At 46.0% G+C, this 27,229-nt stretch overlaps 2 protein-coding genes across 6 annotated transcripts in view; one reads left to right on the top strand and one right to left on the bottom strand.

Moving 5' to 3' along the window:
* LOC116427684 (uncharacterized) overlaps positions 1-8,082 on the bottom strand; it is a 31,591-nt gene extending 23,509 nt beyond the window's left edge. For both annotated transcript variants that reach the window (XM_076368961.1, XM_031978318.2), the window contains exon 1: positions 7,925-8,082. In XM_076368961.1, coding sequence (XP_076225076.1) covers positions 7,925-7,956 — 32 coding nt within the window. In that variant the 5' untranslated portion in view covers positions 7,957-8,082. The remainder of the gene's footprint in view (positions 1-7,924) is intronic.
* Positions 8,083-10,788: 2,706 nt separating this feature from the next.
* Positions 10,789-27,229, top strand: part of Kdm3 (Lysine demethylase 3) — a 273,649-nt gene continuing 257,208 nt past the window's right edge. For all 4 annotated transcript variants that reach the window (XM_076368941.1, XM_076368952.1, XM_076368950.1 and 1 more), the window contains exon 1: positions 10,789-11,001. In XM_076368941.1, coding sequence (XP_076225056.1) covers positions 10,846-11,001 — 156 coding nt within the window. In that variant the 5' untranslated portion in view covers positions 10,789-10,845. The remainder of the gene's footprint in view (positions 11,002-27,229) is intronic.

A 27,229-nucleotide genomic window follows, 5' to 3' on the forward strand; every position in this document is an offset into this window, starting at 1 on the left:
GAAATATAAAGATGAGAATAATAATAGTAAAGAACTTCGAAAAGAAAAAACGCTTCGACCAACAACTAATCAGCAAGATAACAAGAACTCAAAAGTGAATTTTCCGAGAGGAATATTACAAACAATTGCAACAACGTTCAGCTGAAACTAACTCGCTATCCTGGGACCACGCGAGAACGGACGCCATGTCGCCGGAAATAAAAGGATTTGACGATAAAAGGAGCAAAGCGTACGGCTTGCTAATTCTCTCGCGTGTCCATTCGCCGTCAGCCCCGAAAACAGAGCAACGCGAGAAAAAACGTTCCGGAGTTCGGGCACCGCATTCCAACGCGTCGTTCGAATCCTCTTTCCCTTCGGTGATCTAGCCGCGTCGATCCGCTCTCGCTCCTCCGCCACCCACCCGCAAAACGGATTTAAAAAAAAAAGGAAAGAATGAAGAACGGAGAGCAGAGGAGTGTCGACTAAAAAAGAGAAACACAATGATCGGAGTAGAGCGAAGGTGAGGTAAGAAAAAGAGGAACCAAACGGGTGGAACAGGGAAAGAGAGAAAGAGAAAGAGGTTTATATCGCGGCGATACCAGGAGCGTAAGGTCTCAGGGTACTCCCAAAGGGTCATCACCCTGGCGAACCCCACGATGCCCTTGGGTTCTCGCCGCGCGCCACCCTCTACGGTTCTACGAGCGAGGTGCTCTTTACCACACCCTCGTGACGTGCACTTTTGCTCCCTGGCGCGTCTCCAGGGACGAAGAAATATGGGCTGGCCTGCGAGAAAATGGCGTAATTATATACGAGGGCGGGAAAAAGAAGGGTGTAAATCAAAACGGCGCGCGGTCTCCTCGACTGGCTGAGGGGCAGGGAGGAAGGAGCGAGCGGAACGAAGACTAAGAGGAACGTGAACTTGTTATCTGCGAGGAGCAGGTTCGATACGATTCGATTCCCCGAGGAACGGTTCGCCACAGTATCACGGGCATTGATCGTTTCGCCGAGTCGCATCACGAGACGAGCAATCTTTATTTGAAGCTCCCAAGTCGGTTTTGGATTCCGTTTTAAGTACTGACGCACGCAATCACAGAGGAAGACAGAGGATTACGATGACCCGATTTCGCAACGCTGGAGAAACAAAAGATTCCCTATTATACGGGTAATACCTTGACAATTGGGCGTTCTCCTTTCATTCAGTAATTATTTTTTCTAAGAATTAAAATTTGCTATGTTTATCGAGGATCAAATCGGGAAGAACGAATTCTTTCTGGTCACTTCGAAATATCGCGCATGGAGAGAGGAACGACGCAACACGAGCGGGAGGATGAAAAAGTACTAGCCGAGTGAGCCGCATCGTAATTAGCGAGCGGCATTCTTAATTATTCTAATGAGGGCAATGACGTCACGAGGTCGAGGATCTTAAGTACTCAGGCATATTACCGTAACACAGACGCAACTGCCTCCTCTCTTTCTCTCTCTCTCTCTCTCTCTCTCTCTCTCTCTCTCTCTCTCTCTCGCTTTTGCATCGCGTACCGCCGCGCGTCGACTTTCCTCTTCTTTTTTCCCCTCCCCCTGGTTCCGCAGTCGCTGGCGGCCTTTTGAAATCCTCGAGGCCTCTTTACCGCGGGTTTCTCCGCAACGAGACCCGCCGCGTGTCGTACGCTCGGTCGAACCCGACGTAATAACACGTCAGACAACTGAACGAACGATCGTGCCGAACTGTGAGGCAAATCGTGGCATCAATTGTCACGCGGCACACGTTAAACACGTCGGCTGGATGGAAAGACAGTGTGTGGCGGCGACATGACCAGTTTTCAGTGCGGAAACTGCTCCGCGTAATTTTTCATGCTTTTAGAGGAACAAATGGAGACCATTTCATGCATGCCAACCAAATTCCTGAAGAAATTCTTCAGAAGATTAATATTTCCACGTGAAACACGTTAATGGTTGATGCCCCTTTAAATGATCGAAGAAACATAGCGTGTTAGAAATGTTTTTTGAAGGACAGTGTCATAAGTTCTTAATAGATACTTGAAAATGATTGATACCGCTGTATTAATGTTTCTTCAAAATATTTTTCTAAAAAACAATGTCACAAGGTCATTGAAAGAATTAATTATTTCTACATAATACTTCTGGATACTGGAAGGTTTCTTTAAGGGGGGAAATACCTCTAGAACCTTAAAAAATTGCAATATTTTTTTTTCTATAGGATGTTAGTATAACATCTTAAGAGTATCGTGCCAAAGTTTTAAAGCGAAATTCGGAGCCCTTCTGATGCTATATCCCATAATCGAGACTCATAAACGGTAGCCCACCGCAGGTATATATTCACGCGCTCGAAGCGGACCCGCCTTTCATAATTCCCTCGTTTCAATCATTGTAAACATGTTACTTTACATTGTTTGCGTTATACAAGAAAAATTATCATACTGCCGGCTTCGAAATATTAAAAAAAAACAAAAAACCTCGGTGGAAAAGGCAAGCGGACTGATGCGCTTATCAGGAAACTCACTGCATACCATGGCTTAGCCATACGAAGAAATATTCATAGTGTTGAAAATATGAAGAAAGCTATAATGGCCTCGTATTATCACTTATGCTCCACCAAAGAAAATCCAAGGCACGAATACTGCCTGATAGGAAATGACAGCTGGTGCAAGTGGCAGAAAGCTCTAGCTACAGGAGCAAATTTGGACCTTATAGAACATCCTGCACCAATATATCCAGACGTGCAGAAGCACATTCTACCAATGTACGAAGATTTATCTGAAGAGAATCTACTTGAGAGGTGCTTGGGCGGACACACTCAGAACAATAACGAGAGTTTCAACTTAACTGTTTGGCGCTTCGCTCCAAAGCACCTGCACTCAGGAATAAAAATTATTGAAGTTGCAGCATATTTGGCAGCTGGCTTATTTAACGAAGGATATGCTTCAGTTTTAAGAACTGAGTGCTTTGAATACTGTAATTGGAAAACAAGCAAAAACATACGCCGACAAAATCGACGAACAGAGAATAATTCGACAGGAGCGACGCACCTCATTAACTACCAAAGAGGCTCGAAAAGCAAGAAGAGAACAACGTATGGAGGAAAATCAGCTCTATGAGGAAACAGAAGGAATATTGTATGGCGCAGAAATCGTAGACTAGTTGATAAGTCATTGAAATTATTGAGTTATCACTTATCGAAACTTTGAACGTGTTTATATCAAAACTACATTTTCGAAATCGGTGGAATCAATAACTCAAAAACTACTTAATCAATCTTGCTGAAATTTTGCACACATATCTATAACAATATTGTTTTCTATATGAACCTAGAGATATGAAATAAATTGTAAATAAAAGTACCTTTTTATTGCAAAATATAGCGAAAATTTCATGAAAAATTCAAAGTTTCTGTTTAAAAGCGTGCCACTTTTTCAATTTTCAATATTTTTCACTTTCTTTAGGTTCATCTACAAACTGTAAATGTTAGTTATCGAAATATGTCTTGCTGGTTTGTTTCAAATCAAGGAAACCAATGCTAGAGCTTACATCATTTAATAAGTGGCACCACAACCTTCCCGAAAAACAGGGACATAACTCCGCCATTTTGAAATATTTTGAAAAACAAAAAATACGTTGTAATAGAGAAAGAACATAATAAATGATAACCAAAGTTCCAAAAATTTAAAACAATCCTTTCCTTTACGAAAAAATTCATAAAAATAAGCTCGTTTTCATCCGTCTAAAGGTATTTCCCCCCTTAAATGGTCGTAGAAATGAAACGAGAAACGTATTTTTCAAAAACACCGTTATAAGTTATGCGATCGAACCAATACATAGGGAAGCGCACGGCGGCGACAACAACGATAAACGTGAGAATAAGGACAGCATTAGTGTCAGCTGGCGTAAAAATAAGTGTTACACAAGCGGGGAGAATTGTATTCCAATGAGGCTGTAACAGCACAACAGCTGAACGAAACTGACAGGAGTTTCAATTGAAAATCCGGTTTACCGCGGCCGCAACACGGAAAGAAACCGCTGCATCCATAGAAAATGAGATACCTTTCAGCAACATCAGGGAATATGGGTCACGGAACGAAATACAGTTGGTAGCTAGGTAAATAGACCGAGCCCCCCCCCCCCCCTCGTGCGTGCGTGCGTGCGCGCAAAACCTCACGAATCAAGGGTGTGGGAGACAGAGGGAAACGGAGTAGATAAGTTTTATCTCAACCCGGTTGGCATGGCATTTGCAAAATTAATCGTTGCTCGGCGTGTTCGTTCCATCATACTCCTTCTGCTTTTGGGCCCCGGCGTGGCTAATATTCTGTAGTCCCAGTGAAAGTAGACGCAACGCCGGAAACTATAAACCGACACAACGGCCGATAAATAAAACCGCAACAGAATTAACACTGGAACGGGCTTCTCGTCACGAGCAACGACCTATCGGAGTTCGTTTAATATCAAGAATGTCATGATATTGTCGCTCGTGGTAGCGACGAGTGAAACAAACAAGCAACAGCCATCCACCGAGTAGATACCGAAGGAGGAGCGTCAGAGACGCCTGTAGCGTGCGCCGTTACAGAGGAGGTTAACGTGGGATCTTTTCTGAAACGAAATATCGATTCACGGCAGCAGGCCGTCGGAGAATCGTGCCACCCTTACAGCTGTAACGAGGATACCAGAAGCGAAGAGAAGCGAAGAGCAGAAAAGAAACGAGAAAGGGTGGAGGAAGAGGGAACGAGGGTGCCGCACGGCCGTCCTTTCCTCGTGCACACCACTGCCACCGCCACCACCACCAGAACCACCCTCCTGTTGCCAACCGGGCATCGATCCAACGACCAACCACGTTCCTCCGGTTTACCAAGAAAGCATCCCTCAGAGTGCCTGTTTCCTTCCAAGTCTGCGCTCGAAGATCTATTTTCGATCTTTCTTCGATCATCTCAGCCCGGGGATGAAGGAAATCGATCGGACGAGAATTCGATTGGATCCGATACTCGATAACCGTTCGTCGCAGCTCAAAGCTCCCAGAGACATTTTTAAACGTTTACACGTGTACACAGGATACGGCGCTGCAACCAAGTGAAAGGAAAATGGACTTGCCTTGTGCCTTGAGTGCCGGCCGAGACAATGTGCCCTCGGCGCACAAAGGCAACTGAGCAACCGTGAATCACACAACTTTAGGAATATAAGAGAAACGGAGAGGGAGATAACGTTCCGTGACGATTATTGAAAGGCAAAACATACGCCAAGAACGACGCTAGATGCGCTAATGAATCAATGTACGTGCGGCGCAGAAACCTGCCTTCTCTCTTCCGTTTCATTATTAGTTCTATGGAAAGGGGAGAATCGTAAAGATATTCAGACGGGCCGTACGTGTATCATTAACGAAAAAAATCCTGAGTGGGAAAGATGCTAGATCCTTGCATCGTAGTTTTATTGCAGCGAAAAATGTGCAGGAAGCGAAAGAAAGCGTGTCCAGGTAGCAACTGCAATCGCTCGCGAAACTACAAGGTCGTATTTCGCAATCACTCGATGTCAGCACGCTTTTTACCGAATCTATCCTGCAATTTGTTCTAGCCACCTATCCTTTCTCTCTGCCGGAAAAGCTTCGGCCAGTTAGCGAGTCCGCGTAATTGCGCCGCGAAGTCGCCGACGACGGTACGTTCCGGCGAAAAAAAGGACTGTTACCTGCGAGCAAATTGTGCGTGTCCTGTACAATAAGACTGAAAAAGCAGCCAAGGATTACGTAGATCCTATGTACGGTGATGTAAATGCCGGGCCGTTCATGTGTATCACCAGTAATGCTATTTCTGTTGCTCGCCTACGTGGAGCATATAGGATCCCTCTGGCGTGAGATTCATTTAGCCCTCAGCTCGAACTAGTGCCCAGAATGGTTTAGTCCGTAGAAACTGAACCCAGCCAATCTTATCGGCACGGGAACCATAAAAATCGATGAATTCCAAGAACGAATCGTTGGACCAAGAAGCATCGTACGCTCGACCTCGGAATCAATGCTTCATCGCCTTGTTCCAGTTTATTGTCAAGTGCAGCGGGCATGAGTCACTCCTTAGCAAAGACCGCTAACGTGCACACGTGTGTACGAGAGCGGTGCGCGCTTGCCAGCGTCAAGGAACGCCGTCAACAAAACGTACTCCCTCAACGGGAGTCCGCGCGACGCCAGGGAGGAACGTGTGTGTCCCCATCGTTGTGTGACGTCGGCCGAATCAGCTGACGTCCGAGATGTTCGTTCCCGACCGGTGGGTATCTGTTACGCGTTGCTGCCTCGTTTCCCGCGTGTACGCGCTGGCCAGCAATACGAAAACTTCAACGCGGCGTAGGATCATACGAAAGGCAGCTACCCAAGCGAACGTAGCAACGTTTTTGGTTTGCCAAGCCTAAAAATGAAAACCACGGCCCTGGAGCAATGTAGAAACTCTCGGCTGCTCATAGTTCTTAGACCGATAAGATATGCGCGTCAATAAACCGTATCTCTTTGTGAGTCACCGAGACAAGGTCGATCAGCTGACGCTCTGGACGAACACAAAAGAAACGGATAGTTTGCAGGATCACGAAAGACGTACCAGCACCTGCGGTCCTGTACCCTCGTACTGAAAAGGGAGCTATGTTTTGTCCTCCTTCGGATAGCATCCAGCTATTTTTAAACGCGCTCGCTACGCGCGACGTGGAAAATAGGTACGGGGGATAAAGAGCGAGAGCGCATACCTATATCAATCCAGAGCATGGAACATGTCCAAATGCGCTCGAACTAGTTCTATTATGGTATCGACTAGCGGGCGCCCGAGCAACGTGCTTAGCGCGTACTACTCTGTAAAATACTAGACGCCACGGAAAGTGCGCTCTCCGGGAAATAAATGGTGTGAATGCTTCTCCTTGGTTACGAGAGGATATTGCGCGCACTGGTTCATATATAGTTGTATTTGGTAATAGAAAGACTTGGCCAACAGTAAAAGTCACGGATTATGCGCAAGGTGTCGCAAGGGTTCGTCCGTAATGGTGGGGTAGGTGGCTGATGTTGGATCCGAAAGTCCGAAGTTAGGTTAGGTTCACGGGGTATAAAGTCTACGAGTATAAACGATGCAGATAGTGCACCGATGATACGGCACTTTCACCGTCACGAATTTCCATTATTGTCGTGTTAGCTTTACGTTTCGATCAATCGGGGCGGAATCGTCTTTTCCTCTCTTTTTATTTTGTGTAAAAATTAAAGAAAAATATTTCGATCGCAGTATACGTTGGCGTGTCCTCGACGAAGACTCGAACCTCCTTGTTTATCGATAGCTCTCCTAATATGGATATGTACGAAAGATATTCAAGTCCTCTTACCTTCGTGTAACCTCGGATTTTCGAGCGGCGTTTCGTCACAGAAGAACTGAACGCAACCGCCTCGAATCGATACCGCGTTTCACCTCGACGACCGTTACTATTTTCAAATGTAACCGCAGTGCAACGGTCACGGATCGCCGTGAAACTTCTTGTAACCAAACATGGAAATCTTTCCACCGAGAGTCGCGTTGCGGCGACGCGATGACATAATTCCTTCGGCAACGAAGCATCAGTCCCCGTGTACGATTGTTAAACATCTCACTGCGAGCACTGCACCCCCGTAACCGATTCGCGCATCGTGCAGCAGCGTCATCTCTCTGCCACCCTCTTCGCGTCCTCTTCGTTGCCGTTAAGGGTGAAACGAGAAATGGACGAACGACCACGAGACGAGCAGAACGGTCCTTCCCCAAAAATGACCGTCGGAAAACGTGCGCAGATCGAATTGAACATAGGAGAGAGAAGTTTCGGGTAAAAAACTAACCGTTTACTGACAAAACAGACTCGAAGAACCCCTGGGTCAACGATGGCGTGAATCCAGAGGCAGCTGACTACTTCCTCCCCGCACTGTATCACCGGTCCCTCGATCAGATTGAACTTGAATACTCACATGACGAGTCGCGAGACGATCGAAGATATCATATTAACGGTTTACGATGGTTAACGGGGCACGCGCGATCGGAAGAAACTAGCGATTAATGCGGACAGCCGTTCGTAGCACCGCTGCTCACAGGTCAACCATGTTGGACTGGCAGCTGGCTGCTGCTGCGCGTGTGACGTCACGTCGTGTTTTCGTCACGTGACCACAGGGCTGTAGCTGATCCGGGCGCTTTACGGTGGGCGCTAGTGTAGAACTACTTAAAATTCCATAGAATTTAAGAGTAAGATTTCGCATTGCAATTAAAGTTATATTTCAATCGATACTGTTTCAGGAAGAAGACAACAACTGTCTTACAAAGAGTATTGATTCAGTTTATTCATTGATACGCGTTTTAATTCCTCAGGATAAACAATGCACTGTAAAGATTACGAACAAGTTATGAGATGAAAAAATTGTTTATACAATTTTTTAGGCTTGGTATAGAAACATATCGAATTTCATGAGTTCACGATGAATCTGGACGGCGTAATAATAACAGGCGTCGCGTGGCGCGTGTGTACGGAACTAACAATTGTTAAAGCAGCTGGTAAGGAATGTTAGTACTTTTACCGTGAAGACGCATCGGAAGGAAGAGACTAATGAATTCTCTTCCAGGCCACTAACCTCGAGCAAACAAATAAATCTGACGCCGAAAACTGTGGACAGAGAATTTTATTCATTCCAAGAACCACGGATTCTAGATTTAGCGATGGCTTTGACTTGCGCAGGAACTCCTTATAAAAGCATTTAAAATTAAAAATAAAACCGTACCTTACCAATTTTAATGCTTCACCAGAAAATCAGATCCTAGGACTCCATATAAGCTCCTCCCTCTTCGCTTGATTGGAACCTAGGTAACAATATTCAAAATTAAAAAGAAACATAATCAATGTCGATTCAATATACAAACAGTACAGCAGTTAATCACTGCGTCCAATGTATTACTGCAGCGCATAGGTGCGATTTGCACGAAACCGCGATAGAAAGAGAGCGAGCGAAAGCAAGACAGAGAGAGAAAGAGAGAAGCGAATGGCCATCGCTAGCGGCGACAGTGGAAGGCGCCTGATCCCCGAGTCCGCCCTCGTAATGCGACCCTCGAGTCGACACTTCACCCCACTCCCTTCTTCGCCGCGGGAATTGCGGCCCTGTGTGCGCCTCGCTCGCGGTCGGTCGGGTGCTACGGCCCTAGACTTTCTCACCCCACGCTCGCGGCGTGAGATGGGTGGCAGCAATGTGAGAGAGAACGACCGACGAGAGACGCCGTCGCGGTGAAACAGAAAGGAGCGAACAGAAGAAGAAGAAGAAACAGAAGAAGAAGAAGAAGGGAAAACACGGCAGGGAAGAGGAGAGAAACGCAGAAAAGAGAACAGATGAGAGAGGAAAGATGTAGTATAGATGGTGCGGGGTGCGTGGAGGGCGGGACGGTGGCATGGGTGGTCGGGTAGGAGGGCGGATGGCTGACGGTCGGTTGAGAGAGAGGGAGGAGGGTGTCGGTGGTGAGATGTGCGGCTAGAAGGGAGAGGAATAGTGGGTGGGGGGAGTATCGGTGGCGGCGCGGTGCGGCGTGGCGCGGCACGGCTTGCCTTGATGGTGAGGTGGGGTGAGGCGTTAGCGGAGAAGGTGACGTGTGGTGTAGGAGGGGCGAGAGGCGGGAGGGGAATGGCAGGGAGATGGACTAGTAGGCGGGGGAGAGGGCACGAGCCGCGGGAAGGAGCCGTGCCTCCCTGCCGTCCGCCCGCAGTGCGCGCTACGCGATATCACTGGCCGGTCATGTGTGCGTCACTCTCACGTTCACACTGGTACCGTTCGGAGTGCTTGGTTACCGCGCTCTGCCCGCCGTTACCGTCAACCGAATAGTGTGTGACCAGTCTATAGCCACGGTGTGCGGCCGGAAGTTTGAAAAGTGTCCCCCCGGTGTTCGGTTCGGTGTTCCTGGACGTGGCGAGGGACCAGGTAGAACGCTGTGTCGGCGCGGGAACAATCGTCATTGTCGCCGTCATCGCCGCCGTCATCGCAGCCGTCAACGGGGAGACGGCGGCCGCGCAGGTGGAACGGGCTGTAAAAGGAGCGCGGCCGAGGAAACGGAAGAAAAAAGGGGAAAAAAGGCGGTCCACACGGCGCGGAGAGAGAGAGAAAGAGAGAGAGCGCGTAGCATCCCGCGGAGCGCATCATCATCGTCCGAAACGGCCGCCGAGGGTTTTCGGCCGTCGTCTTGTCCAGACGTGCATGTAGGAGCAAGGAGTGGCTGTGCCGCTGGTGTTGGTGCTGCTGGCCGACTGTCGAAAGAAGAAAGGAGAAAGGGGGAGAGGGAGGGCGAGAGAGTGAGGGAGAGAAAGGGAGAGAGAGAACGAGAGAGAGAAAGGGGGAGAGAGAGAGTACGAACGAACGAACGAACGAACGAAAGGGGGATCGTGCGCGCCTCATGGCCCTGTTGTTTGTTGGCCCGTCGTGATCACGAGGAGAAGAGTTCTCCGAGTGTGACCGTGTTGTTTCTGGTGTTTTTTGGTGGAAAAAATAACGAAGTGGTGATCGGTGCTCACGGGTTGTTTCTTCACTGCGGTTTCAGTGCTACGTGGGGTTTTCTTTTTTGGGGGAGAGGCACGCTCGCCGGAGGATCGGAATAGAGGAAAAGAGAACGACAGAGATAGAAGGGAGGAGAGAGAAAGAGGCTCCCCAAGATAGACAGAGAGAGAGAGAGAGTGGTACACGGAGGGATAGAGATATAGAAACAGAGGAAGAGAAAAAGAGAAAGCAGGAGAGAGGGAGGGAAAGAGAGACAGAGAGAGAAGGAGAAGCAGATAGATAGACAGAGGAGGAGAAAGGGTGATTGGAAGACCCGGCTGGCGATCCGAATTCGCGGATTCGACACGCCGCGGTTGCCGATCCATAATATGGCGTACAAGTTTCGCGAAGAGATCGTGGGAAAGAGGTTTCTCTCGGTGAGTGGTTTCTCCAAGCTAAAGGTGAATAAGATCAGTGAGTGGGGGTGGCGTGCAGGGGTGATTCGTGCTGCCAGTCATAGGGATAACGGCTGTCATGATCTTCAGGTAGGTGTTGCCGTTTCAATTATTAATACGCTTAGTTCCTTGCGTCCGCGTAAATGAGTCCTACCGAACAAGGTGCTAGTTTCCAACTGCCGTGTAACGCGGAATATAGACTAGGTTTCGATGCATGCTGCCTATCTGGCATCGCGCGCGACACACGCCGTTTCTGTTTACATTACCGACCGACCTTTCGACTATTCGAACTTTGCGTTCGATCGTCTATCAACTCGTTCCATAAGTACTCCCGATTCCGTATGTAACTTTAATACGTGATCCAGACTCGATTCAGCTCGCTCTATAGCAGGGCTGTATGTCTTACCCCACTATTCTCGTTTCTTCTATCATACGTTATTTCAAAACAATTCGATCGAGCTTACCAGCGAGTTTCTTGTATCGAACAAATTTGAATTCGACGGTGCCAGGCTTCTTTGGGAATGCAATATGCATAAAGAAATACATTCCCGATGAAGCCATGAATTTTTGACGGGTTGGGTTATTTTTCTGAAGTGGCGCGCTAGCTCGCCCTGTTTTGCTGGATCCATTTCGGAAAGGTTACCTTCCGCTCGAAGTGTCGAAACTTCGAAACAGAAAGCACGGTTACATAAACACACCGTGTATTTTCGCGATGTTCCCGTTCGCTCTAAATGTATATTTACCTCGAATGTGCAAAGAACCGTCTCTAGCGGCATTAATATTAATTCTTACACGCCCCCCACACGTGTTATTTGTTATTCAAATTTTAGGAGAAATTTCGTAACTAATTGAGCGCCCGTTAACGCTTCGTTTCTCGATCGTGAAATAATATCGGCGGAGATCGTGATGTTTTCTTTTTACGAGACGACGAGAGAAAAAAAAGGAGAGAAAAAGATGAAGTGCGGAATCTCGAAATTCGCGGCGATCATTCTACAAAAATAATTCAAGGACATCGAAGGTTATGATATCGAAGCTCACGAGATTAATTGAAAAACTTTACGATTACCCAGTGCGCAACGTTGAACAATAGAAAAAAACAAAATTACGGGACGTGCTCCGAATTTAACTGCGATGAATAATTCGTAATCAAATATTTATTTCGGGCCCGTGTGGCTGTCGAGTGAAAAATATTTTTCCATGCTCTCCAACGCGTCACCGGCATTCCCATTACTCTTCTTTATCAGCTAAATACGCATACTCAAAAACACATATCTTCCGCGTTGAGGCAGATGAAATGGGACGAATATATTTCTTCTTTAAAAGCCGATTCGACCGAGACAATTTATTTGCGCGGGAAATGTTAAACTTGCCATCTTACACTGGTACATTTACCCTAAAACCTTCTCAACAGTCATTACACTATTCCAGTAGACCGTCTTCTGGCAAATTATACTCCCATTTTCACCTTATTAGTGATTTAATGCAAGGATAATGCGTTTCAGGTATCTCATGTTTATAGTATTTTGAATCTTCATTGTATCTTTGCTAGAATAACATTAAATTAGACTACTATAGTCATAAAGTCAAGTAGATCTAGCCTAGATACACTCAATACAGAATTTTCGTCATTTGATCGTTGTTTTTTTGCAAAATGATGAATTTTCGTCATCCATCTGGATACTTGTTAAAAACAATCTTCATTCATTTCAACTCATATAATTCGAACATTTCGCCTAACAAAACACAGACAAAAAATCAAGGTTTTTCATAGCAATTGCTACTTTAATCTTTCTTCACCTCATAAATCCAACAAAATTCCATTTGTTCAACACGTCATCGAGAAAATGAATTTTTTAATCTATACAAAGAATTATGTCAATCAAATTCAAATGACTATGTTTTATAGAGTTGAAGTATTAATCGTCCACTGTCTTATAATAATCTTCGAACGCGTATAGTCTCGTTGTATCGATCTCGAACCCTACCACCAGTTGTCGAATGATCGAGCACGAGTATCGACAACGTGTTTGCCACGAACACGGAATTGTTGCGTCATGTGTGGCGCGTGTCCTCGAAGGTGGACAGATATTATCGAAGGTCCGCGATTCATTGAGGAGGTGGAGCGAGCGGTCGGTCGAACTTGATCGACGATAAGCAAGGTTAAACGGCCGTGTACTCGCTGCCAAAACTGCGAAGTGGGGCAACGACGGTAGAGTCCTCAAGATGCTAGACGAACCACCTAACCGCGCCGCTTCTGTCAGATTACATAACAGATCGGACGACTTACCTGAGAGCTTCGTTTTCCGTTTTTTTCTTCTTCTTCTCTGTCCCTGCCACTTCTGCTTCCCTTCCTTTATTGCGACGTCAGGTCATAACTATTTCAGTTTTCGAGGACGCTGCGGTAGCTCGCGGTTACGCCACTGGTATTTGTCAGTAGCGGGGCGGAGGTGTCGTGATTGTGCCAGTCCAGATGTGACTGGTAGAAAATTAGCATATCAGTCGTTTTGCTGATCGTTTCGGTTGCCTGGGAATCTCACGGAATTTACTCGCGCGTTTGGCGGAATCTGTCCTCCGTGGAGCGGTATACGGGTTCATTATGCACTCGAGACGTCTACGTTCCTCTTGCCGATCTTTGGAACGACGTGACTATATACCGCAGGTTGTCCAGTGATCACGACTGTGGTTAGGGTACTCGGTTTGCTTAAATATTCTTCAATTGATTTTGAATTATTCCTGGATCTAGCAGTTCTTTGAATGGTCAACTCCATAAATTGCAAAAGATATTTCAAAAATGGCCATTTCCTCTGATTATATTCGTGCAAATTTGATTGGAACCGAAGACAGATCTGTTTCACCAAAATCGTCCAAGGAGATCACTACTCGCTGGCAATATGAATTTTTATGCAATCGATATAACCATGACCGAGCTTTCGCAATTGCGTGCGAGCATTCTTCTAACGCGTCCAATTGTTGTCCGGGACGATAACGGGCGCCGCGTCGTCAGCGGTCCTCCACGTAATGCTAATTGCGGTTGAAATTTTGCCGGCGATTATCTACGAAACGTCAGCGTTCCTTGTCCTTTTTTTCCATTTCGTCTTCATCGCGGAATTTAGTGCTCGCCGTTGAATTATTCATCGTGGTGGTATCTACGCGTTGCTAAAAGGTACAAAGTTCTTGATTCGAGCGGTGTCTCCTTGTTTTCGAGACCTTCCGCGCGAGGCGTTTTATTTCCCGCGCGGGAAATCGCGTGATGCTCGAGACTCGAAGATTGATGATCCTGATGGTTTCATTCTTTTCTCGGCGTACGAGTGAAAGAGAGGTCACCGGTTCTTCGGGCGCGTCTGCGAACTGGAAATTTTAATATTAATATCCATATTTATAATATTATAACGCGACCATTAATATTCCGCCACGTCCGGGAAACTAGCAACGCACGTACTCGGTGGAAATTGTACGGCCGATAAAATTGTTTTGTCCGCGGTGTTGGGATATTAATTCCGTCCGACGCCGTTCAGAATCATTTAAATGTAATTCAACGGTCAAGTATAATTCTCCGATCGCGGTATTTTTTATACGTACAGCAAATTTATGCTGAGACGCTTTTGTGCCGATTAAATGCCCTTTATTAACATGCAGGTCGGTGCATCGCTGCGCGTACGCGGAATAGAGGTATTCGACGATTTTCATGCAACGGTTACCCGGGATTTATCGTTGCAACCCTCCATTAGCATTTCGAAAGACTTCCAAGTATTCCAGATAATTCTTTTCCTAGGTCCAGGTGTTAATTGTACGAGTTCATCAATATTACATGGACACTAATGGTTAAAACTCTTATACGATGTGAATGCAGCAATTCTTCTAGTGTTTGAATACTGCAGACACATGAATTCGCTTGGATTTCGATTAGTCGATGCATACAATGCACAAAAGTTTGGGCAGTAAGACATTTAGGAAATATGGAAATAATTTACTATTATTCTCTAAATATCTTCATACTTTATTTTAATATTCGTATCATCACACATCACATCATTTTTCTGTTTCTTACTACATGCCCAATACTTTACTCATTCTTTACTGAATCTATAGAAAACCATTCCTTTGCGAACTCAAGAAACGTTTTCAATTAATCATTTTGCTACCTAACACAAAAGCATTTAATATGAACCACAATTCAAGGATCATGTAATTCTTCTTTTGCTCTGCTAGGAGTCCACATTTTTCCGAACACGCTGTATATATCGCCAATCCATCATGATTCACTGGTGGCGCCTATCTGCCTCTTTAAGCGCTCGCTGGACGATTCGCGTAAGCTCCGTTCAGCTGGTTCACAGTGGCGCCAACGTATCGCGCGTCTCCGGAATGAATTCAGTTGACATCTGCTTACTATTTGCCACACGGAGGTCATTCGCTGCGCGGCCATTGAGCTACTGTCCCGAGGTCGTTGAATCGGAGCCGCGGCGAATAGCGTTTTCGCTTTCTCCTTTCTTGAAAATGATACGATTTCGCGTTGACGGACTAATAAAGAACAACTCGTGTCCGCTTCGGCTAGCATTTCGGCGTCGGCGCCGCGATTCCAGAGCGAAAGCAAGCGAACCGATGCAGATGAACTTCAGGAAATGTCTTGCTCCTTCGCCTGTAATGCTCTGTTGCGTCCTACCGAACCGGAAAAATATTTCATATTAATTAAACTGCGAATCTCGGTGGTTCATTTTTGTATGGGAAGATCTGGAGTAGAGTCACTTATAACAAGATGGAATAATTTATAAAAAATTTGAACTGGTACTTTATGTAAAGACATTAGCGTAGTAGTGTCAGAGTGTTTATTTCTGTTCTTCGTAACCTTCATTCCATCCGCTTTAACCCCTTGTCCTATGATTTCTTCCTGAACTGTGATCAATCTACTTTGTTATTAATAATTTATTGAAAATAGTGTCAACGTGTACTGTGAGGTATAATCATTGATAAAAGAGGAATAATATGTAATTTGTATTCAAACAAATTGTATAATATTTATGTTTGTTAAATTCTATTTGAATTCTTCACCATGAGTTTGACAAGATGTTGCAGGACATGAGGTTAATAGAGAACGTTACTTGACAATTTTATTACGAGCTAATATTGTAATAGTTCGTAACGAAATTTCATTCTTACTGTCAAAGCAGTTTCTGTTTTGAAATATAAATACTTTTCCTCGTGATATAGTCTATGTTTATTACCGAATGTAAAATAGAAAGATTGTCGAAGATGGCGAAATAACGGGTTAGTTTATAATTCAGAAGCGTTCGCCAAAAATTTGTGTTGGTGTTCGAAATCTTCTAAAATATGTTTTCCGAGTAAAAGGGAACTTTGAAGAGAGTATTATTCATCGACTTTTTATCTCGGGTGTAGATTAATCATTCGAATCGTAAAATGAAATTTGACAAACGTCAGCCGTTAAGACGCAGGCCAAAGTACTCCATATTAATATACATTTCATTCGTAAAACACATATCATGAAATTGAAATTTCGCATCTATATTTCTGCGTATCGGAGACAAGAATGCAACAATTTTTTGTATAAACTGAATTTTCCAGCCCTCTTACTTTTTTGCGCATACATTTTCAAGCCATCGACGAAAACAAGCCAGTCGTTTCAGAATAACATCGCTCAAAGGTTCGAGCGAGTTCGCGGCAAAAGAAAAAAACCACATTGCAGGGACATTTTTAACGTTTCACCCTGCCGGAAGCCTATTAATAGGTTTCACAATGATTATACCATATCAAAAACTGGGTTAATCAGCCTTCTTTTAAATAATAATCCTGAAAGAAATGATTAAACTGCGCTGTGGCGAGATCGCTCGCCGGTTTACGATTCCGATCGCCATTGCAATTAAAAGATTTATTAAGAAATCCTTTCGGTATTAACCGTTGACTTTCAAAAGACTATCGAATAATCGCCGACAGCTGAAGTGTTACCGTAACGAACGCTCAGTACCGGACAGTACTATAAAATCCGCATAAAATCCGCTGTCTAATAATAAATTAATATTATCCCGATAAACGATTGCGGAGCATTCCAACCTTTCACCGTTGGTTCAATGTTCCGAGTTCACCGGCGACCCGACACCCGAATATTCTCTGGTTTCCGCGGTTACATCATCGGGAGCTTCCCACGCGGACTGGCTAGATTCAGTGATTTCTTCGGGATACAACTGAGCACGGATGGTTCTCGGCGAGCGCGCAATTTTGGCGCGGGCACAAAACACCGAACGGCAGGAAATTACGCGAAAGTGTTAGGTTCGAGGACCGAACAGCAGGCTGCTAACCGCAAATTTCGGGGCCCGGAGTTGCCAGTAATTTCGGGAGTTAAGCCTTTCCCGGGCCCTATCCCCACCTCCCGTCCCTCTGTTCCCAGTGCTGAACGTGTTTTCTCGGCGGTTCGTGCGCGTCGATGCACTCAATGCGAGCTGTGGCTAACGGTGCTTCCACGCGGACATAGCAGGTGCACGAAAAAGGCGGCCTTAGTTGCACCAGTGGTGGGGAGAGTTGTCGTTGCCGACCCATTTACGATTGACGGAACATTGACACTCGCTCCGGAACGGTCCTTGATACCAGCGCGAGCTTCTCCTGAGGTCCTTGAAATTCCCCGCGCGTCCGACGTGCCGGAATATTCGTCCCTGATCGACGACGGTCTTGACAATGACACTGGCCGCGCTCGGTGCTCGGAATCTGATAGCTGGGCCGCTAGCTTTGTTGCGCATCTGTGAACGGGATTCTCAGGGAAAGTTGATCCCGATGTTTGCGTTCGTCGAACGAGATGTATAGCGTTGGAAAACTCTAGTTCGATCTGTTGACTTATGGAAGTATCATTAGTACCATTAGTTTATAAAATTTCCTCATTTGGAGGAACATCTTTGGACGAAGCATCTCTAAACTTTGGTTAAAACGAGGAAAATTTAAAAACCATGAATATGACGTATCAACTGTTCGATAGAGAGGAATGATAAATATGAGTTAACGGTCAATTAAACTTGGGGCTCCTTCGCCGCACCCTTCCCGAATGTCTTCTTTTTTCAATGCATTCTTTCGGCTGCGTTTCATTAATTCAGTGCTAATCCTACTTTCTACGCCACTTAGAGACCTTATTACATGCTGCTTTAATCACCACGCTATAGAAAGCTACTGTTTTCTGTATATTTCGTACAGAGCTGGATTTAACGGGGTGCCATCATTATTGCCGCAGCACAGTTCACGAGACGATCACCGCCTCAGATCCCCCGACACCAACGCATGCGGCCGTCCGAGAGACTCGGCCGCGCGATTACGTCCTCCTCGGAAAAACGACGAAGCCAGGAGGCCGAGATCTTTCGTAATTTATGCTCCATTTGCTAAGAGGAATCCGAAGGAAAGCCTGGAGAATCCTGGCTGTGGAAAGACCGAGATTTCCTTCGTCCTCCTTCGACAACCTCCCGCCTCTGTCTCTGCCGCGCTCCTCTCCTCACCTCGCGGCCACCCCCACTCTCTTCAGAATTCCATTCACCTTAATGTGCAATAAAACGGAGAGCAGAACGCGAACGTCTCTACGCTCCGCGAGAAATCGAATGTCGCGACGCGATACGTCGATCCACTCCTGTGTGGAGAAATGAAAAACGAAGTCGAATCTCGTATCATCTTTGCCCTGTCGAAACGATTACCCTTCGCGTCCTAAATATTATTAATCTCTCATTACAGTAACTGTCTTTGTTCACTGTTAATTATTTAATAGTACATTTTACGTTAAATTACGAATGAACATCGAGGTATATTTTGTCCAATGTAACATTTAATCATGAAAGTGCATCGAATCTCGGTCCAACCCTTTAACACACTTCTCCAAAAAATTCTATCTCGAGGATTAGCGAGTATAAACGACACCTTCCGCCGGGGGTGGTACTTTCTTCAAAGACTGTAGAGTTAAAATTAAGAGAGGCAGAATTTAAGAGATCCCTGAAGCGTCAACACGAAGGTTGAACCATTAGATAGAACCGAGTCTCTTCCGCGCCGACCAGGAAGCGCGTTCTGCCTTTTTCCCCTGTCGTTTCACTGACGAAAAAAAGGGGAAAGAAAAAGAAACATCTCTGTCATTAGGTCTGTAGCCCCGAAGGCGATGGTTTAGGGCTTTAAACGGACCCTGCATCTTTTGCGTCACGAGTCTGTCCGTCTTTTGTCTCTCTCTCTTGCTCTCATCTCGTCAGTTCGAATGGTCCCTCGCACTCCGCTGCTCAGAGGATTGACTCAGCTGAATGATTCCGAAATTCTGGCCAAGAAAGAGACTCGTGGACGAGCCACGCGGTTCCCTTGGCTCGTTAACATGATCGTCTCTCCATTCGACTGAGCCTGGTTAACGAGCTTTATTTGGAAAAGTAGAAAGGAAAGGGACTCTCGTCTGGCTCTGAACCGCTTTTCTCTCGACATGCTCCTCGATCATACGTTCCTCTGTAGCGGAGGCTCATTGTCGTCGTTGCCAGGGCTTGATTTTCGAATGACGCTCCGCTGGTTTTAATTCTCCTACGCGCGGCTTCTCTGGGAACCACTGACTTGGACAGCGATAGCCGCACAATATTCACCAACCACCTATTTTTATTACATAACGCCGATCGCCGATGGCCGACACTCCACCGCGCCGTGGCATTTTATGCAAATTCGCATTTTTAGAGACGAGATTAACACCGGAACTATCCGAGCGGAGAGAATCAACTCGTTCCAAGCTTTCTTTGTTTCCCGATTAATGGAATCGTAAAGATGCCTCCGCGGGAAAGTATCAACCGCCCCGACGAATTCACTCCCGTGACTTTTTATAAGAAATTACAAACTGGCGACTTTCACTGCTCGGTATTTCCAGCGTTCGCGAAAAACATCGAAACGTTATAGAATTTGATCTCTTTCCTTGGTAAATTCTGCGAACAAAAAAATATAAAGAAACGGTTCATACGTTCCTGAAGATTTCCGTGCCTCGTAAATATTCAAATATTCGCAGTTTGTTTATGCTTTTGCCTCGTTCGATACAACATTCTTGATCATTGAAAATCATGAAGCGATTAATATCCTAATAGACTTTTCATCTGAACTCTTCGTTTCTCAAACTTAACAGCGACATTCTTCAGCATAATCGACTTTTTTCCAGTTATTTTAACCGATCCGCTGTTTATCCGAGATTTCTTCGATAACGCTCGAAAGATCGTGTTCAGAAACAAATCGTGGCATCAGGAGGACGCATTGTTCTTCACATTGTCGCTAGACGGCCTAGCAAATGTGTTCGCGATGCGTTCCGCTGTCCGAGGTCACTAATTCCTTGTAGTCACCGCCCAAAGGCCGTTCTGAATCGATCGACAGCAGTTTTGCCGGCAGTCGTAACGTTCGAGATTCCAGAGTATAAGTGGATTATTATTCCGCCGGCTCCGGCGCTGGTACCGAAATTACTACTAGATTCGACTCGGCGAAGAAGGGTAACGGATTTCGCCACTTAACCGAATGAAGCGGTTAACCGACTAAAACGGCTTCCTGCCTAAAACGGTTAATTGGCCAAAATAGTTAAGCAACGCAACTATAATGCCCCGTTGTTAAACAGGAGTAGCTATTGGTTCCAGCGGCGAGAGGTATTCCTGTGACCATTACTCGGCACGGACCGCCGAGCAAAACTCGTGTACCTATGTTTCTGCTGACGCACATCGTTAATTGATCACCGACGTCTTATTATCTACTCGTCAGCCGGGATTGCAGTGTGCTCGGTGAGATTCTTCGGACATAAGGAAAAAAATCGCCGGGTGTACATACATGCGTCGTTTCATCAACAATTTTCTGCACCCTAAACGCTCAACAGCATTCTCTTCGTTCCTGGCATCATTCATGCCAACTTCGTGAGGCTATTCCACGATCAGAATCACCGAGTCAGGTGATTAAACATATTATCGTTGCCTGGTATCTACGATCCTCGGGAAAAACGAGTCGGATTTTTAATAAACCTCAGTCTGCACGTTAGTTCTTTTAATAATACCTTCATCTTCGTCAGAAATATAATACGCGAAAAAGTGTTTATAAAAATAAGGAGTACAGACAAAATTATGTCATTAAATTAGTCATAAATTTTTCTCACTTCGAATTTCACATTAATCGTTAGAACTCAACGTATTTGTCGATAATAATCGGTTAGCAATGCGCCAAGGGAGGGTGTACAAGGCAGATATTAAGTTTCAGTGGAAGCACAGCGAAGCGAACGCGCTAAAGGAAATTAATTTCTCCCGAAGCCAACGGCGTAATAATAGCGAAGTGAACAGTGGCGAATTGATACTTGAAACTTTAATCTATAGTATCCCGAAAGTGAAAATGCGCGGCTCGCGTCGTGTTGCCTTACGACCGCAGATATAGCGCACGGAACTTTCTCCCTCGTTTCATTATCAGCGATCTCCGTGGCTGGGATATCCGGACGGATTAAGCATCCCTGGCGTGTCAGGCCAATTTGACACGTTATCCAATTTTACGTGGCTCCGCGGAGCCGCGTGACGTAACTCGCGTGACGTCACAGGGCTACGGGGATCGCGACAGCCGATCACGGATATAGAAATCGCCGCCGAAAATCGTGAATGGCGAGGAACGGGTTCGCGTAATCGAGTCGATTCGATGGAGGGCGCGACTCGAGATAACCGAAACTGACGCCGGAAAGATTAGTGAAAGCTGTCACCGGCGAATTTTAGATACACGTATTTTCTCGTCGTTTTGACACCTCCTTCCGTCTCTGCTGCAGGAAGTGTCGCAGCGAGACGCCGAAAGACACGGTCGATCAGGAATTAATATGAATTGGAAAGTAGCTTTGACTGTCCTGTGGTAATGCTGCATCATCGATTAATTAATATCGTTATTTTTAACCGAGAATTAAAGAGATACCGTGGACGTTATATCGGATAATTAGATGTCGAAATTTCTTTTCTTAAATAATGCTTCGACGGCATGAGTCCTTGTAATGATCGTATATTGAATTCAAATAATTTCCTTTATTTTGGAGAGTTGCATACGTCTCGTTTGATGCATGCAGACGTTGCATAGTGACATAGTCTCGAGAGATGAAAGAATATAGAATTTTTATAAAACATGTGGGTGACTTTATAATACTTTATACTCTGCCTTTGATTCCATTCTATTTGCAACCCCCTACATTATATTTTAAACCGAAGAAGCACTGTTTTCTTGTTACCAACGGGTTATCCCCAGAAAAACTTTTAATTCATGACGAACCCAGAAATCCTCTCTTCCCCGTTAAATTATTACCAATAAAACAGTTCTCGAAAACGCAGTTCCATTTGAGCCATTGTAATTCTGGTCAGACCAGTTTCTGCAAAATTAAAAGCAGAAACTGTGCGAAATTTCTCCGGAAATCTTATCCTTTCTCGGACAATGTATCGAGTGTCCGATATAAAAATCATCACTGATACAAAAATCGCCTCTTGAATTGTTTCAGGAGTTATGAAAGAAGAAAAAAAACCTGACGAAGCATTCCTCGCTCCGATGTAACGAGTCCGCGACAGATTCCGGCCGCTTCGAAAGCCGAAACGTGTGGTGTTCGGCGCGTGGTGCGGGTTCAACGGCCTCGATCGAATGTCGGAACCGCGCGAAATCCCGCGTCACGTTTCGCGTGGCGGAGGGTATCAATTTCGTTGTGCAAATATCGAGCTGTAATAATCGACGTCGAAACCGACGGGCGGACGTTGTTTCGCGGGGCCCTATCATTATCGGGAGCATTCTAATACTAAAATCCGGGTGCAACGTCCGCGATACGGGCTAGAAGATGACGCGGTTCGATGCACGTCCCGCAGGATCGCCGCGGTTTACCGTGGACTTGCTTCTTCTATTCGCGTCAAAGAACGCGCGCTCGCTCGCCTGATAGAAACATTTCGGTCCGTTCGCTGGGTTGATATTGCGTTATGCAAGCGCGATCACCCACGCGGCTACACGGACACGCTCGCGCGCGACTTTCTACCGCGCGAAAACCGCAGACTCACGTTCCGGAAAACTTCTACCACCCGGTTGGTGTGGCGTGCGGGAACCGTGTTCCGTTGTAATTGACAATAATAAATATTAAAGTAATTGTGTCTCAGAATCGTAAACGTGTAAAGCTGTTAAGAAACAATGGCTGGTTGCGTTGTATTATTGTAGTTGTTACTCTTCTAGAGATTTTGGACTCTTGATGCTTGCTTTTTTAACGTTACCGTTGCGAAAGAGAGTTTTCGGAATTTTGCGTAATAATGGTTTCATTATTTATTTTTTACTCTGCTATATACATAATATATTACTCTAGTATTTTAGTTTTCAAGATATATCAATAGTACATTGAAGAAATAGAATAATATAAAGAATTTTTTAATAAGCATTATTTAATCGATCGAAACCACTCATCTATTATACCACTGGCTGACCACTAATTCCTCATACTACTCAAAGGTCCACTAACTCGAGTACTTCTTCTCTCAGCGTTCTTTCACCTGTGACACCTTCAACTACTCAAAAACTCTATTCTCAATACTATATCCACCCCTTGTTTAATAAGAAAACACTCTTTCCTGCCAAATACCTGAATGACAGCCTAAATGTTCAACACCTCAACTGTCCACGCGAAAACTCCTTGTCCATAATACCCAGCTCACCATGTTTGCCAAAACGAAAGAGGAAAAAAAGGCGGTCGAAGTTCGTAGAAAAAACGTCAAAGTCGAATTCGGACCGCAGACACGGTCCCGCCGGATTTCCTGTCCACGGCGCGAACGAAAATTCCGCGATGAAAAATAGCGAGGCTCTTTCACCTGAGCGAACTGTAACGGACGCAGACAATGGCGGTCCGGGATCGCGTTTTGCTCGTTTTCGTCCGCGAAACAATCCTGTTCGGACCTCATAGTTTGGAGGGCACTTCGTGTCCCTACGGGGACAAAGCTACCGCCGGACAGTTCCGCGCGATCCGTCACGCTTCCCCCCATGCGTTTTAATCAACTTTTTCGACAATCGCGCGCGACCCTTGGGACATCGAAATCCCAACGCCATTTTCTCGCGATCAGTTGATAACAGACGGTTAATGACTCGAACCCCTGTGACTCATTTGAACTGGGTCAATGGTATTTTTCGCTGCTGCCTATACCTTCCAAAGTTTCGGAACATCCGTCCTGAATTTGTTTTACTTCCACCGAATCTGTGTGTTTCTATGTTTCCATTACACGTGTTGCCCGTTATCGCGCCCTGATAAGTTAAAATAGCTCGATAAGAATAGATACTCATAGACGCGCGGAGCTTTAAACTATCCCATGGCAACGGCTGTACACTCTCGACAGAAACTTCGTAGTTCCTTAAGCCGCAGATTCTAGTATCAACGTCCCCCCGGGTATGAGAAGTCAAAAAAAAATTGTGTTACGTTCATTGTGGTCTATTTTGAAGTTAGTCGTATAGTCGTAGCACGCTTTTTAAACTGTTAACGGGGTGGTTCTTCGATCGTAAATACCTACGAAGGAAATCGTATTCATACGACGTTGACTTTTGCTTTGTGCTGTTTCTCTCTGGTTTCCGCGATATTCTAAGTTAGAAATTATTTCTCAAATGATTATTTGTGGATCTAAACATCGAACGGAGTTACACTTTTGATAAAACAGAAAATATTCAGGTTAGTTTTTGTAAGAAAATATTATCGTTAATAGGAAATTAAAGACGGTACGACCATTTTATTCCTTCGTAAAACGTTACACGACCAAAGTGAAATAAAAATGAATTCTCGTAATTGATGTTAATAACAAAAATGATTTCAAGCGGTTGATATTAATACTTGAAAGAAGAAACAACTAATCAGGAAATATAAATAAACAAAATGAAGTTATGACTTGTCTACTCTGTTCAACAGGTTATTCGTGTAAGACAATTGTCTCGGGATTCCCGTTAATTAACAAGACAAAGGAAAAAGGGTTCGAAGGGATTCGAGGCTGTCGGTACCGATCCCGGTTGTAAGTCGCGGCAGAATCGTTGCTTGCTCCGTCACATAGCATCAGCCCACCTATTCAACGCCGACTCGTTGTAAACAATGACTTCGTGTCCGACCCAGATTCTAAGCCCACGTAGAAAGCGGACTTGCTTGCATAATCCGAACGCGCGGCAGTACATACATACACACGCAGGATGCAGGCTGCGTTCGTTGCTCGTATGTCGACCTCATGACTCCGGACGAGCCTTACACCTGTACAGGACACCCACATTTTGCGCCTCTGTTCTAAACTTCGCCCATCTACGAACAGTCTACAGTAGGAGCGGTTACTTTTCAGTGTCAGTTTGCGGTTCCACTTTCTTCTTTCCGTGGTTCAAACGTGTCGTGGTAAAAGGAGGATTTTGCTTTATTTAGAGTTCGTAAGACAATCGTAGCCATAGTTAGAGCTAAAAATCTGTAGAAGAAGTCAACATTAATTTATTAACGAAGACACTATGATATCCCCAGAAAAACTTTTATGTGAATTGGTTTCTACATGACACGTTTCGAAAAATTGCAAATTCTTGATAGATCCAAACCAGGGTCTAAAGACTTCACAGTAGAACTCAAGAGAGCCGGACGGTCTTCTGAAATGAAGCTACCTTCCAGACCAGTTCTACAAATTCTCCCAATACTGAAGGCTATCCTGACTCCAAGGATTGTACCCAACCCAGTCTAGGTATCAAGGATTCCAGCTGACCCAGAATAAGACCCAGCTCGCTTTCTTCCAAACAACCCACAAAAGTATCTCCCACTTATAATCCCATCATCTGCATTCCCCAGCCGCATTCCTACCGCAAAGCCCATCTCCATCCACCACAAAGTCGCAATGTGGAGCACAGAGGAATCTTCTAGAGAAAGAAGCCGTGCAGTTCGCGACTCCTCGCGCTCTATCGCATCGTCTAGCAGGGAAGAGAGGCCGTTCCCGTTAGCCTCAGCACTTTCACCCGGATCATCACGACCCAGATGATCGTGTCCCTCTAACGGGCCACCATTTTTCCCCTCGCGATGCACGAATCCCGGCTCCAGGCCTCTATTTCGTGCAACGGGAGACGCGAGCGGCCGCGAAAAGCTCGCCCGGGGTTTCTGGCCGGGCAGGGTTTCCAGCTGCGTCCCCCAACCGCCGGGCCGAAGGAAAGAGAGGAGGATGGCCCGGTGAATCGAGAGAAGGATGGATGAAAGGGGATAGGAAAGAGAAGAAATGGTCGGGAGAACAGGTTCCCGGCAGACCAGGCGACTAACCGCCGGGGACCCAGGTCACTCACCCAGATTCTACAAACAGCCAAACACTGTCGGAACCTCTGGCTCGCCGCTCGGCTACTCCGTTCCCGGCTCTCAGTGTGTTTCGTTGTCTGCTGCCCCCACCCATCCCAGAGCCCTCTCTTCGCGAACATTCTGACGTACGAGGTCAGGCTCGCCTTTGGGGTCTCTGCTTTGACCCTGGCGACCAGACGAAACCTGGGGAGAAACGCTGAGAATTCGGCTGGCTGGCATACCTGGACCCAGAACACCTGAGTGAGACTACACGATCGTAGACCAGAAACTCGAACGTCGCTTCCCTGTGAGGAGCATCCACGAATAAAGAAACGGAGACAACAGAGGCTTATCGCTGACTGGTACACGCCTAGACGTATAAAGTGAAAGAAGAATCAGATTTCAGGCCGGAATATCGCGCGGTCGTTTGAGCGTTAACGCGTTGACCACCGTTTAAAACCACACACGAGTGACTCGACTTTCGCTATGAATTTTAACTGCCCGCCTCTTAATATCCTTTTCCCCGTGATCCGACCCGGTGCGACGCGCGCGGGGAACTGCGGTAGATCCCGGCTCCGCGTAATTTCCATTTCAGCCGAAGAGTACACCGTGGCTGAGATTTTTATGGATATCGGTCTGCCAGTCAACGCACATTAAGCTTCGGGAACCTCGCGGGTAGGACGCGAGAGCTACCATCAAAACGGGCTCGCTCTCTTGCACGGGATTAGGTTGCAGGGCTGGCTAGTGGTCCGCGATCGCGCGCGATCCCCCGGTGGCCATTAGAATTACAAAGACTTCTCAGGTGTTCCGACGAGTCGTCCTATCCCCCACTTGCGTAATTCGAGAACGAATCATTGTTTTTTTCCTAATTGCGAGTAATGCGGAGATTGCGTGCGTGCGCTTAATACGATCGCTCCGGTATCGCGTTAGCGTGTTTTCCTCCCGCGGGTTCGACGACGTACCGGGAAAAGGTGCCGCTGGAGGGGGGGGGGGGGGAGCAGCGTGCTCGCGCGGTGCAGCCGGAGAGCCGGCTCGACGAGGTTGCCGGGGATCCACAGC

This window comes from Nomia melanderi, chromosome 1, assembly GCF_051020985.1.
Source record: "Nomia melanderi isolate GNS246 chromosome 1, iyNomMela1, whole genome shotgun sequence".
NCBI lineage: Eukaryota > Metazoa > Arthropoda > Insecta > Hymenoptera > Halictidae > Nomia > Nomia melanderi.